Here is a 13,437-nt window from a genome sequence, read left to right as displayed (position 1 = left end):
ATCCACACTGGGTAACAGTGGAAACCTTTATATGTTTCACCTTGAATCTGTAATGCAGATTTATAACTGGCAAGAAAGCTGAGACTATGGCTTCTACCATCCAATGCACATTGAAGCTGCTGGCCTCCAAATGGAGCACTGTGTGATGGGAGGGGTAGTTGTGGTTAAGCCTTACTTCTGTTTATTATTACTCTAGTGTCTAGAAGCCCTGCTCAGGATTGGAACACTACTTTGGTAGGAAGGTAATGTAGATATGGGCCCAGCCTGGAAACCTTTTGAATGCGGATTAAGAACTCTCAGATCATACAGTGTGAAATTATATAGGCTACAGTTGGCTAAGGGGTGTGGTGGGATGGCAGCTGGAAAGAGGAGCTACTAGCTTCCCTCCATATGGCCGTGATGGAGGGAAAACAGCTGGGTTATGACCAAGTTTTTATCTGCATGATTAGAACTTCGCAGCTCTTGTCTCTGCAGCTGGCCTCCCTCGGGACAGCTTGTGGCTCACGTAAGGCCTCTTAAACCGGGAGTTCCCCTGCTAGCTCCAGGTTTTGTTTCACCCTCTCTTGGCCGGAGTTACAAGGGATCGCTGGTTAATGAGGTGCAGCCGCCTCTGCGTAAAACAGAGCAAGTTGCTTAGCGGCTCCCCGCAGAGCAGAGCAGCGGGAGGTTTAGCGTCAGGAGCGGGCTCTGCGCTGTTTCTAGGCTGTTGTGGTCACAGCGCTCAGCAGGGGCTGGGCAAAGTGCGGGTCAAGGCGCCCCAGGGTTGAGCTGCGCTGTGCTCCCCGGGGCCGGCCCCTAGTGACCAAGGCCCCGCTGCCCAGGCCCGGCCTCGGGGCAGGCAGCGGGCAAAGCACGAGGGTTGCACCGGCCTCCCCGACCCAGCGTGTGTCGTGCTGGGCCCGCCCGCCGCTAGCGGAGCACGAGCCGCTGCCGCCGCGGGAGGAGAGCTCAGAGCCAGGCTCCGCCCAGGCCCCCGGGCGATGGAAAGCTGCTTATGAATATTAATGAGGCGGAAGCGAGCCTATCTGGCGCCGGTTGGGGCGCAGGCGCAGCAGGCTGCGCACCAGGATGGCGGCTGTACTCCTAGCCCGGGGCGGCGGCGCTGCTGCCCGAGGTCGGTAGGTGGGGAGCGGACCCGGCTGTTGGGCCCGGGGCAGTGGCGGGCGCTGCTCGCCTCATCTCCCGCCAGCGGGAGCGGAGCCAGCGGCTGCTCCCAGGGCCGCCCAGAGGATTCCGGGGGCAGAGCGGCGGCGGCGGCGCTTGTACTCGCGGGGGGCGGGGGGCTCTGACCACCTCCCCCCCCTCCGAAATGCCGCCGCCGGGCCAGGGCTCGCGGGGCCCAGGGCAAATGGCCCCACTTGCCACCGCCCCATGGGCAGCCCCGGCTTCCCCGCCCTGCTGCTGCTTCCCGGGGCGGTGTGTGCGGGGGGGATTCGCTTGCCCCGTCCAGGTTGCTGGGGCTGCCAGTTTGCGCCGAGCGCGGAGCCCAGACCGGCTCCTGCACAGCCTGGTCGCTGCCAGGGGTTGGGCCCTTGCGAAGCGGCAGGAGCCAGCTGCAGTGGGGGCACGAGGCTCAGTCCTGCCCAGACGTGCTGTACCGGCCTATGGTGCTTCTGTGGCGGGACTGGTAGGGCCCCTCACCGTGGTGTCTGAGCGCCTCACGCCCCTTGGGACAGGCGGGGTGATGGGGGGTGACTGATTTGCCCAAAGTTCACCAGAAGGGCTGGAACCTGGGTCTCCAGCGGGCTAGGCCAGTATGGACCTGCTGGACCATTATTCCTCCTGCTTGGACTTCCTGGCTCTACGGGCATGGTCGCAAGGGATCCCCTTCATCGCCTCCTTTTACTTTCTAGCCCTGACCTTTGGGTGCTTGCGACAGCTGCACACAGTGTACCAAACAGCGGAGTTACCAGAGACCCACCAGATGCTGTGTCAGACATGCCGGGACTTTGCTGAGAAGGAACTGGTTCCCATTGCCGCTCAGCTCGACAAGGAGCACCGCTTTCCTGCTGAACAGGTGAGTGCAACTCATTTGCGTAAGGGTTGGGATGATGGTGTGCAGATCTGGATGACCCCATCTCAAAAAAGATATATTGGAATCGGAAAAGGTACAGAAAAAGGCAATCAAAATTATTAGGGAGATGGAATACCTTCCCTATGAGGTGAGCTTAAGAAGACTGGGACTTCTCAGCTTGGAAGAGTGATGACTAAGGAGAGATATGATAGAATCTGTAAAATCATGATGGTGTGGAGAAAGTGAATAAGGATGTGTTATTTACTCTCGCATAACCCAAGAACTAGGGGTCACCAAATGAAATTGATAGGCAGCAGGTTTTAAAAACAAACAAAAGGATGTATTTCCTCACACAATACACAGTCCACCTGTGGAACTCTTTGGCAGAGGATGTTGTGAAGGCCAAGACTATAACAGGGCTCAAAAAAGAGTTAGATAAGTTCATGGAGGATAGGTCCATCAACGTCTTTTAGCCAGGATGGGCAGGGATAGTGTCCCGAGCCTCTGTTTGCCAGAAGGTGGGAATGGGCGACAAAGGATGGATCACTTGATACCGGTTCTGTTCGTTCCCTCTGAAGCATCTGGCATTGGCCACAGTCAGAAGACAGGATACTAGGCTAGATGGACCTTTGCTCTGACCCAGTATTGCCATTTTTATGACTGTGTGCCCCAGCCTCACCAATACGTGGCCCAACCTCTACATGTGTCCCTAGAGATACACGTGGCCCAGCCCAGCACAAAATATGTTCAGTTTAAATCTGGATCACACATGTCAGATGATGCCTCGTGCATCATATTGAGTATGCTGTTCTCCAGCGTCATTGTATCAGGGTGTCTATGTGACCAGTGTACAAATCGGCATGATAAACCAAAGCTTCAGAGTGATACACAAGGGATTCTGCCAGAAGCATTTCTACTTTGAGACATTATATTGTACTGCCTGTAGGACAGTTATTTAGCTTAAAACCATAAAACATGACAGCCATTGTGCATGTTAATTGCCCTTCTGTGTCTTCCCCTCTGGACTTTGGTACCATTGAGTTTTCTCTTCTCTCCCAGCGACTTTCCCCAGGGCTGCTGTAGTTAATACAGCACATGATGCATCTGACTTGGAAAATCATTAAATCACTTTACTAAAGAGGTGACAGGTCACATTGCAGCAGAATAGCGTATGACAGTGGTCCCCAACCTTTTCGTCTGGCGGGTGCCAGAGCATCCGCCGAATTTCAGCGGATGCTCGACCGCTGCCAGGACACGGGTGGACACTGCGTTGGGGACCGCTGGTGTATAACAATAAAATGTGCATGTATTGAGTGTAGTTCAGCTGATGAAATGAATGAAAACTACCAAGAGAATTATCTTGCCAAAGAGAAGCTGCACATTTTATTTCTTGACTATTAGAAGCAGCAAGGGATTGTTTGAGGTTCCAGTGTACCAGTGTCTAGATGTTTCACTTTTGTGAAAAGAGCTCAGCCATCCCCTGCTGCAGTACCAATGCAGTTGGATAGCTTAAAATGCTAACTAAATTGTTAACAATCAGATATGCTGTGCTAGAAAGCAAAATATTATTGACTTAGCCCACAGGCTTCAAACTGAGCATACACAAAATAAAAAGGCACATTTTTTCTCCCCAGTTTGAGTTACTGGCCACCTAAAATGTCATACTCTAAGAAAATTAATTAAAATGAGTATCCTTCCCTGGTTTACTGATCACCCCGAGGTTCTTACAACTGAAAAGACGTTGACTCTAATGTATTTCCGTCCATTGATGCTATTAAAATTTTCCATTTAATTCTATGGCATTACACGTAAAATTAGTCAGTGTCATTTGTTCATGGTCACTTTACAGTCTCCCTTTCTGGATTTCATATAATGGCTCAGTGCCACAATATTTGGGAGACAAATACAGGCAAGAGGAGCTTTTGATTTAAAAATTCCAAAACAGTTTCTGTTGGAATAAACAGAAGGTCCTGGCTAGAATTCAAGGAGTTTAATTTTTACAATAGGTAAATGTTAAGCCAAATTACCTGGCACTGTCATAAAATACAGGAGCAATCCTGTTGTTAAACCATGACAATTGCTCAGCAATTTACAAGATACACACACAATTATTGCCTAAAGAGATTAAGATTGAGAAGGCAGAACATGTTGTGTAACCCAGTATGGGGAATATCTTGAATTGTGTTGGTAATAATTAACTCCTTGTAAAGACAACTTCAGTGAGACAGCTAAAATTGCTTTCATGTCAACTAAAAGCCCTTTTCTTAAGTACCTTTAGGATGCAGTATAAATAGAGTGAAAGATTTCAAGGTATAGTTGCAAGGACGGGATCTGCTAGATTTCTCCTCAATCACCTCTGTACAGTGTAATGAACAGAGCTTTGCTAGGGAGTGTGAGAATAATCAAACATGGTTGGGAGTGATTCTACGTTAAAACAGGGCTAGTCTTTGTCTCATGTGGCAATGAGCATAGTCAACCTAAGGTAACTTGTCCTTAATCAGCAAGGGTTGCATCAGTTCTGAGCATCTCTAATTCCTATTGAAGTCACTGTGAGCTGTGGCTGCTCAGCAACTGTTGAGATCAGTCCCCAACTGAATCAAAAGCAGATGTGTCCTTTCTGTAAGCTCACTATAGCACATCTGCGTACCCAGGAGCTGACCCAGTAAAGAACGTGCTGCTGTTACCAGATATGCCAGGATTGGCTAGTATGTCCATAGGTGCCCCCAATGCTTTGGAGTGCAGTAGTTGTTCCTGTTGCCTGTGGTCATGTGAACGAACAGGAACACATCTGGAGTGTGCATGTGCTCAAGTGCACCCATGAGGGTGGTGTGGTGTGTGTTGCTGTACGTATGTACTTGAGGATTTGCCAGAGCATCACTGATGCAGAGACCTGGCCTGGTTTACACTGTAGTGTTTTGTCGACAAAAGTTATGCCACTTTTAATTAAGTACTTTAATTAAACCGCTGTTGCATGTCCACACTATGCTCCTTGTGTTGGCAGAGTGCATCCACACTAGAGCTTTTTGCATCTATGCAGAGAGCAGTGCACCATGGGTAGCTATCCCACTCTGCAACTGGTCGCACTGTGCTTTGAGAAGGGTTTGCAATGCCTCATGAGGCAGGTACAGCATCACGTGATGCAAATTTCTCAATCGTGGTGTTCAATGGGCATCCTACCAGATTGCCAGCCATTTTTCAACTGTTTGTGTTGTGGGGAGAGACAGAAATGCAGTGTGTGTTGGGGGAGAGTGTGTCAGCGTGTTGTCTCTTTTAAAGTTCAGACAGCAGCCTGAACAACCAATCCTGGGGGAGAAGGACCCTGCACCCCCAGGAGCAGCAACCTGCAATTCTGTGATTCCCTCTGAGTTCTCAGACAGCCTCCTCAGCAGCTCTGTGAGCTTTCCAGGCTGAGGAATATCAAAGCTTTCTGGAGCTTTGACAGGGGAAGGGTGCATGCCTGCAGGGCAGCAGAGTTCAAAACGTTGAGCAGAGTCTCATGGCGGGCATTATGGGATACTGGGGGAGGCAAGTTATATCAACATAATGAATGGCAGTGTCTACACTGGCTCTTTGTCGACACAACTTCTGCACAGAAAGCCCAACAAAACAAAACCACCTCAACAAAACTGGCAATGCAGTGTGTACAACTCCAGTGTTTTGCCATCAAAAGCTGCCTTTTGCTGACAAAATTCTGCATTATAGACAAGGCCTCTCAAGTTGTCCACTTCTCTTTGTCTAGGTGAAGAAGATGGGTGCCCTTGGGTTGCTGGCCATGGATGTGCCGGAGGAGTATAAAGGGGCAGGGCTTGATTACCTGGCCTATTCCATTGCTGTTGAGGAGATCAGCAGGGGCTGTGCATCCACGGGTGTCGTCATGAGTGTCAATAATGTAAGACCCTCCCACTGTCTGGGAAACAGGGTGTATGGAACAAGTCCTAGCAGCCAGGGGTTACTCTGCTAGTTGAGTAGTGTGAATCAGTGCTGACGGGGAATGACATCTGCCTTTGAGCCTGGAGGATGGGTCCTGGTCATGATGGTGCTGGACTTTTGGGAGTTATTGGTTCACTTTTTCTTGCAGGGTAAATTAACATGACTTCTTTCTTCTTGAAGTCTCTGTATTTAGGTCCAATACTGAAATTTGGTTCTGAAGAGCAGAAGCATCAGTGGATTGCTCCCTTCGCCAGCGGAGACAAAATAGGGTGCTTTGCCCTCAGTGAACCAGGTAATGTGGACATTAATATTCCTGGGCTGATGGCAGAGAACAGTTTCCCCTTGTAAATTCCCCTCTTTGTAATGTCAGGGAGCAGAGCTGTAATGCGTATGGGAGCTTGGAGTGAGAGAAGCCTCTGAGAGGATGGCATTTCCATTCTTAGTTTATTGTGGCTCTGTAAACGTAGAGGTGAGATGGAGCTGCCCCCAGTAAAGTGTGTGGTACTGTTACTAGATGTGCTATGATTGGCTAGTGTATATGGGTGTATGTGTGTGTGGGGGCCAGTTCTGCAGCCCCAGGCCCCATCCCCTGGGGTGCAGAAGTAATTGGTTCAATTGCCTTTGGTTATATGAGTGAACAGGAATACTTCGGTTTTGTTTTGCATGGTGCCTTGCTCAGGAAATGGCAGTGATGCTGGAGCTGCTTCCACAGTGGCACGGCTGGACGGCAATGAATGGGTTCTGAATGGCACCAAAGCTTGGATCACTAATGCCTGGGATGCCTCTGCTGTTGTGGTGTTTGCCACTACAGACAAATCCCAGAAACACAAGGTGAGCTCAGTGGGTTATAGCCTTAAATGTAGCTCTTGGAAGTAGCATGCGGAAACCTTGGTAAAAGGCTCCATAAGCTTATGTTGGACTCAGAAGGAAGAGCTGGGAGAAGCCTGTGTCCCTTCAGAAGGCTGGGGAGGGGGGCTGTGTGGGATGCAGTGCTGCCAGAGGGGGTGTAGATGGATGGGCCTATCCCCTGAGGCCCTGAGTTCATCTGAGAGAAGCTGGAGCAGAGCTCACTGCAGGGAGGACTATTTCATTCCCCCTTAATCTCCCCTCTATCACTTTTTTTTCCTTTCCCACTCCCTTCCCATGGCCAGCTGAATGGGCAGGTGAGTTGGGATTAGCCTCATGTGCTTCCCAGGAGAGCTCTGCCTAGCTGCATGATGAGAGGTTGGAAGCAATTTTAAAATCCTGGATCTGATTGCAGGGCATTAGTGCATTCCTGGTTCCTATGCCAACACCTGGACTCTCGCTGGGGAAGAAAGAAGACAAACTAGGAATCCGAGCCTCTTCCACAGCCAATCTGATATTTGAAGACTGTCGGATCCCCAAGGCCAATCTGCTGGGGCAGCAGGGCATGGGCTTCAAAATTGCTATGGTGAGAACGAGCTGGACTTGTGGGTAGACAGGGGCAGGACTACATCCATATAAACTTGTCCAGCCAATGGTGTGTGTAGTGACCCCTTCTTGGCAATGGAGGAGCACCACTGGTATGTCTTGCCTATCAGGTGTAGGACTTGAGCAGATCTGAAGCAGAGGGAGAGCCTCCCCTCTCACCATCTCACCCTACATCTGCTGATCTTGTGAGGAAGACCTTTTGGATACTTCTCTTTAATTCCCTCTATGGAGGAGAGGCAGAAATTCATACCTTGCTGATCCAGAGAGGACACCTTCTGGAGTTCATCCAGACATAGATTAGATCAGATCTTATTTGGGGAGCATATGTGACTCTTAGGAACTGAAATCTTGGCACATTATGTGCAGTGTAGCAGGACTTCTGAACTTTTGGGAGAGCTGGTTTCTCTACAAGCAGGGCTGGAATAACAACTAAAGGTTGACTCTTACAGGCCCATGAGCTAGACTCATTCTCAGACTGTCATAAGTTAAAAATTTGGAGGGCTGGGGGAGCACCTGCCATCAACACCTTGATTTAGATAGGTTTCTGCCTCCATCATCCTTCCTTTCATCCCCAGACTTGTCTCAGTGCAAGGGAATTTTAGTACACATTATTCTGGAATTAAATTTAAAATACACCAGAGTTTGATGTGGAGGTTTCTACTGGGAACGCTTCATGTAAAGAGGCCTCTTTATGAGGTGGGGGGTAAGAGAGTTCACTGCCACATCTTTTGTAAATGTTGCTTTTTTGAATGAAATCCTGCCTGGTTGAACAAGGAAGGAGCAACACTGACATGAAGGGCAATGCTGGAATTGTTGCAAGAAAATTCAGTTCATTAGAGGCTATAAAGGTGCCAGTACCTTGCTGGGGTGTGGGAGAGAGACATAGCACAGTGTTGAGCCTCCCTGAACAGGCATTTAACTAGTTACCCACCTCAGTACATGCAAGGGAAGGAAAGCTTGTGTCCCCCTCCAGAGTGGCTTGGGTCAAGATTCTCAGAAGTGAGTAGTGATGTGTTTTTTGGGGTGTTACACTTGACACCTTAAAGGAGCCTGATGCTCAGAAGTTTGGAACTTTGCACTGTCTGAAAATTGTAGCCAGTGTTCACTGCAGAGAGAAACAAACTAGAGCTGTTAACAGAAGTAGGGGGAACAGGGTAACAAGTAAATCTAGTTTTGTATCTCTATCATTTTGTCTTACTTCCCCCCCTTTCTTTGCAAAGCAGCAGTTCCTCTGCTAGATTATTTTTGCTGCTGTCGTGCTTTCTCCTCCTTTCATTCCCCTTGTCTGATCTCAGTATCTATCTGGGATGTCCTAAATATACTGAGGATTTTTATTTTCATACGTTGTGGGATTGTCCAGGGCATGCCAACATGACTGCAGATTGCTAGCTCATGCAGATATATTCACCCTTCAGCCCATGGTGTGACTGGAATTACAGATGTATAATTTGTGTCTCTCTCCAGCAAACCTTGGATTCAGGCAGGATTGGGATTGCCTCGCAGGCTCTTGGAATAGCTCAAGGAGCTCTGGACTGTGCTGTGGATTATGCTGAGAAGAGGTTGGCCTTTGGTTCTCCCATTTCTAAGCTGCAGGCTATTCAGGTATGGGTTAAGATGAAGATAGTCCTGTGTCTGACAGTACTGCTGCATTAGCACAGTAGCTGGCCTGGTCTGGGGAACGTAACGCACCTTGAACTCTGGACACCATGTATGCAAGCAACTTAGATTTACAGCTGCCTCCATGCACACACACAGGTCTGGCTTGGGCACTTCCCCATTACTGTGTGTGTGTGTGGGGGGGGGGGATGCTTTGGGTTTCTGAGAGGCTTGTCAACACAGGTGGTGTGTGAAGCAAATGAGTTCTGTCCTCATATGTCTGTCTATTGCAGTTCAAGCTGGCGGACATGGCACTGGCATTGGAGGGTGCTCGCCTGCTGACCTGGAGAGCAGCCATGTTGAAAGACAATGGGAAACCCTACACAAAGGTACTTCCTGCAATCTGCTGTTGATCTAGCAAGGAGAGGCATATGCACAGAATCTTAAACAATGGAAATCCTATTGAGCTCTCTGGTCCAGTCCCTAGCCACCAGGAGTTCTCTCCTAGGGTTTATCTTCCAGTGTTTTAGTTTAGTTAATCTCAGAAAATGACTAACAGAGGGCACCAAACATTGCATGGTATCCCCAGGTCATAGGATTCCCTGCAATCTGACTCAGCAGCTCCCACTTTAATAGAGAATTTAACACCAGTGAAAGGTGCAGTGTGATAACCTTGGCAGCTGAGATCCTCAGTCTGCAAAGCAAAATGAGCATGGGCAGTGGGAGCACTGTTCCCTCCCCATGAATGTGATGGCCTCCTGAGAATGGGTCTTATTATTGGATCTGGGACCTACATCCAGTTACCTTCTCCAGAACTCCCCAAAACATTTATATATATTTAATTTATGTAGCATTTGTGACAGATGCAAGATTTTTTTTCTTATAAATGGGTGATTCAGTAGGTGACTTGGAAGGGTTAACAAATCAAGGAGTTGCTCTAGTTATATCTTGGCTCACCTAAAATGCTGAGGTCTTGGTAGTCTCCAGCTTATTCTTTAATTTCACAAATTGAACCTAGTGCCCCATCTCTGTGCTGTGCATGGGAGATGTTACTCTAGCCTGTGTAGACACACTGAGCTAGTGTTGATGTAGTTAGTGGTCCAGGGCTAGCCTATGCAGCTGCTGCAGGTTCACTGCTATTATTGAGCTAGCCTGGCTATGTCTGTAGAAGGGTGCTAGACAATCCGGGTAAAAACCCTGCCCTGTAACTTAAGGTGCACTAATCACAAAGCATTACTTGTGCTAGCACCAGAGAGTTGTGAGAGTGTACATGGGATTCTGAGCTCTAACATTGCTGGTCCTGAGGAGAGCTCACTTAGAATGTCTGCTAGTTAAGCATGGATGTGAGGGCCTCCTGCGTAGCACCTCTTTGGCTGAGATGGAGAGTCCATGGCAAAGGAGAGATGGAATGAACCCCTAGACAGAGGGTAGGTTAAGGACTCTAGTCAGCTATTGCAGGGTTTATGCAAGGACAACTAGTTGACATCAGTTACTATTACACTGCACATTCCAGCCAACAAAATACTCTTACGCATTTTTTTTTCATTTCATCAACCTGAAGTATTCAGGTTCTGTTACTGATCTTTATCTCCCCTGTCAATTTCTCTTCCCTGTTGATAATTTAAAAAAACCTACACAAATAGGAGAAACTGACTTGAATCAAGGAGGTGTCAAAGGAATCAAGTACACAAATGGAGGAAAAGTGTGTTTATTTTTTTCTTCTGTCCAGGGTTTCAGTGACAATACAATATAGGGAAAAACTTTTCACAACTTAACAGTAAGGCCAAGAGCTTGGCATGGTTTGAAAAATAACATTAAAAAGGATAATTTGCTACAAACCCTTTTGCTTCAGGGCATAAGCTAGCCCCTGGGATGAAGCAAAAACCTCTCTTTGGACATAATTTTCTGTGTAATGGGGTTTTACAGCTTCCTCTACACCATTGCTCTGGTACAGCAATACATCATGAAACCCAATTTTTTACTTAAGTTAAAAATAACTGAACAAGATCCAGAGCTATGTTGTGCCTATACTTTGACTAAAGGGGTTTTTAAAATTTATATTTATTGATAGCATGAAAATTACACAATTTAAATATCTGAACCAGTGTTATGTAAAAAGGCCATTCAAAAGATGGCAATGGGTAGGTTTAATTAATGAGTTATTTAAAAAAAAACTCTAAATTTAGAAGAGCTACCATTAGGTTACAGAATAGGCCATTTACATCAGAATGCAATACAACTGTAATCATGCATTAATACACCATTCCATCTCTGAATGCAGGTATAATTGTAGGCTTGTTTGCTTAACTAATAATTTTCTTTTGAATGAAGTTTGTTTCTATCATTCAAAGTATCAGCCAGAGTCTGCAACCAACCTACCTGCCTTATCATTGACAATTTAATAATTAAACACTTAACAAATCAACATTCCAATTGTAAAGTTCATGCATACAGCAATATGGGCATGGGCAACTTAAGTGTGTCTCATTTCCTGTGTGTACTAAAGCTATGTGCTTTTTCTTTGGCTGTTAGCTCCAGCCCCTCTCACCACTTGCATCTTCTAATCAAACAGGTGGAGAGGGCTTAGCAATGAATGCTCAAATTCCAGCATGAGACTATCAGGAGAATGTGCCTTTAATCACAGAGGGTGTGAATTCTGGCTCATTTACTTGTACACAAAGTTTTGTTTCAGGTGGTGCACAAATATTGATACTAGTGCCCTGCTATATAAATTCTACAAAATATCCTTTGTTTTTAAAGGAAGCTGCAATGGCCAAGCTAGCTGCATCGGAGGCTGCAACTACCATTTCCCATCAGGTAACCATCTGTCTCTCTTCTTCACAGCTCACAGACTAGCCTAAGAGAGACTGGGTCTCCGCTCCAACAAACCAGGGGAGCCATGTGTCCAGATATTACTTGTAGTGTTATAACTGATGGATAATAGCTATATTTATTATCTATTTAAATGTCAGTTGTGGAAAGTTAGACAATGATTTAATAACAGATTATAAATCTTGATACCACCAATTGTCAAGATGTGTCAAAATATAGTAAGTAAATATCCTCACATCAAATTGGATTCTCAAGCAGCATTTTTATTAATGATTTGTTTATCCATGGAAATATTTTTAAGCAGTTGATGTGTATATGAGATGCACATCTACCCATTTAACAACTTAATTCTTCCAAGCCTAAAATAAAGTCTATATAAAGGAAAGAGCTCAACTTTCTTGCTGAAGAACTAAGTTTTGTTCCATGTAATCATGTAAGCACCAAGGCCAGAGAGGAATTACAGCAGTACAGCTGGGCTATTCTGTCCCCTGTGGAAAGTCCCTTCAGCTGCTAGGCCTAGAACTATATTGCAGCAGGGCAGGTTTGAAGCCCAAGTAGAGTTATTCAGTGCAATGGTGAAATATGCTTCTGCTTACCCAATAACACTTGCATTTCTGTGCCTTTCCCTATAGCTGATGACAGCATCAGTCACTGGAGTATGGCACCTAATGAAAGGAGGGAGGGCAAATAACTCAAGGCTGTATCCTTGGTACAACACAGTTTGCCTCAATCATGCTCACTGCAGGGTATGCTGGATGACTCATCAAGTTTTTCTACAGAGAAGGGGTCCATCAGCTACCAGCATGACTGATACACCCTATGACCTCTCTCTCTCCTCCCTGTGGTTGCTACTAGACTAGGGTCAGTCACATGAGGATTGCAGCATGGGAGTCTCTGACATAAGACTCACTGCTTTTGTTTCAGGCCATCCAGATCCTGGGAGGAATGGGCTATGTAACAGAAATGCCAGCAGAACGCCACTACCGGGATGCTCGAATCACAGAAATCTATGAGGGCACAAGTGAGATCCAGAGACTAGTGATAGCAGGGCAGCTGCTGAAGGAATATCGTGGGTGAAGAAGAGCAAGATCAACTCAAGTGCCTTATAACCACTGCAGAAGTGCTTCTAGCCTTTGCCCTGGATGAAATGAGGTGGCAATTCCCTCATATCCATACTCACCACCCCTCTTTAATTGGGTTGGTCAAGCCCCTTCTCAAATTGCCTTTGTAAGGGTTTAGGGCAAAGTGGAAAGGAGGCAGCAGCATCTGTGTGGCCCAATTTATAGTTTCAACTGTTCTCTTACAGACACAATCCATGGAATCAGTAGTTAGCCCTACTGGCTGCTGTCCAATATTTAGTTCCTGTCACAGGGTGCTTGGGGATAAGTAATAGTTGTATTTTTCTTGTGAATGTCAAAGGCCTGGTGAGAGTGGGGGTATAATGCAGCAGCAGGACACTCAAAATAATATTTCAGTACCTAAATGGGGGCTATATTTTCTAAAATTGTGTGGGTGAAGGGGTGATCTGTCTGCACTACCCCAGAATGATTGTTACACTACCTCTTCAGGTTTGGTCACTAATGAATTCCAAATGGTGGACCCTGCTGGCTGTG

At 46.9% G+C, this 13,437-nt stretch overlaps 1 protein-coding gene across 2 annotated transcripts; it reads left to right on the top strand.

Annotated features, from left to right (window-relative positions):
* Window positions 1–1,033: 1,033 nt before the first annotated feature.
* On the top strand, window positions 1,034–13,425 carry ACADS (acyl-CoA dehydrogenase short chain). Of its 2 annotated transcripts, none has more exons than XM_030582436.1 (10): window positions 1,034–1,114; window positions 1,854–2,017; window positions 5,754–5,903; window positions 6,125–6,236; window positions 6,624–6,775; window positions 7,206–7,376; window positions 8,861–8,998; window positions 9,286–9,381; window positions 11,753–11,809; window positions 12,749–13,425. In XM_030582436.1, the coding sequence occupies exons 1-10, from the start codon at window positions 1,069–1,071 to the stop codon at window positions 12,899–12,901; spliced, it is 1,239 nt and encodes a 412-aa protein (XP_030438296.1). In that variant the 5' UTR covers window positions 1,034–1,068; the 3' UTR covers window positions 12,902–13,425. The 2 variants fall into 2 exon arrangements, with proteins under 2 accessions (XP_030438296.1, XP_030438297.1); XM_030582437.1 differs by having other exon boundaries at window positions 1,059–1,118.
* The last annotated feature ends 12 nt before the right edge of the window (window positions 13,426–13,437 follow it).

The sequence above is a fragment of the Gopherus evgoodei genome, chromosome 13 (assembly GCF_007399415.2).
Source record: "Gopherus evgoodei ecotype Sinaloan lineage chromosome 13, rGopEvg1_v1.p, whole genome shotgun sequence".
NCBI lineage: Eukaryota > Metazoa > Chordata > Testudines > Testudinidae > Gopherus > Gopherus evgoodei.
The sequence above is the reverse complement of the archived record's forward strand: the minus strand, read 5'-3'. Positions and strand labels throughout refer to the sequence as shown.

Excerpts from the sequence above, each read along its gene's own strand:
- ACADS (XM_030582436.1), top strand. The coding sequence starts at position 1,069 with ATGGCGGCTGTACTCCTAGCCCGGGGCGGCGGCGCTGCTGCCCGAG. Across the intron at positions 1,115-1,853 it reads CGGCGGCGCTGCTGCCCGAG|CCCTGACCTTTGGGTGCTTG; the intron begins GTCGGTAGGTGG and ends TTTACTTTCTAG. Across the intron at positions 9,382-11,752 it reads ATGGGAAACCCTACACAAAG|GAAGCTGCAATGGCCAAGCT; the intron begins GTACTTCCTGCA and ends TTGTTTTTAAAG.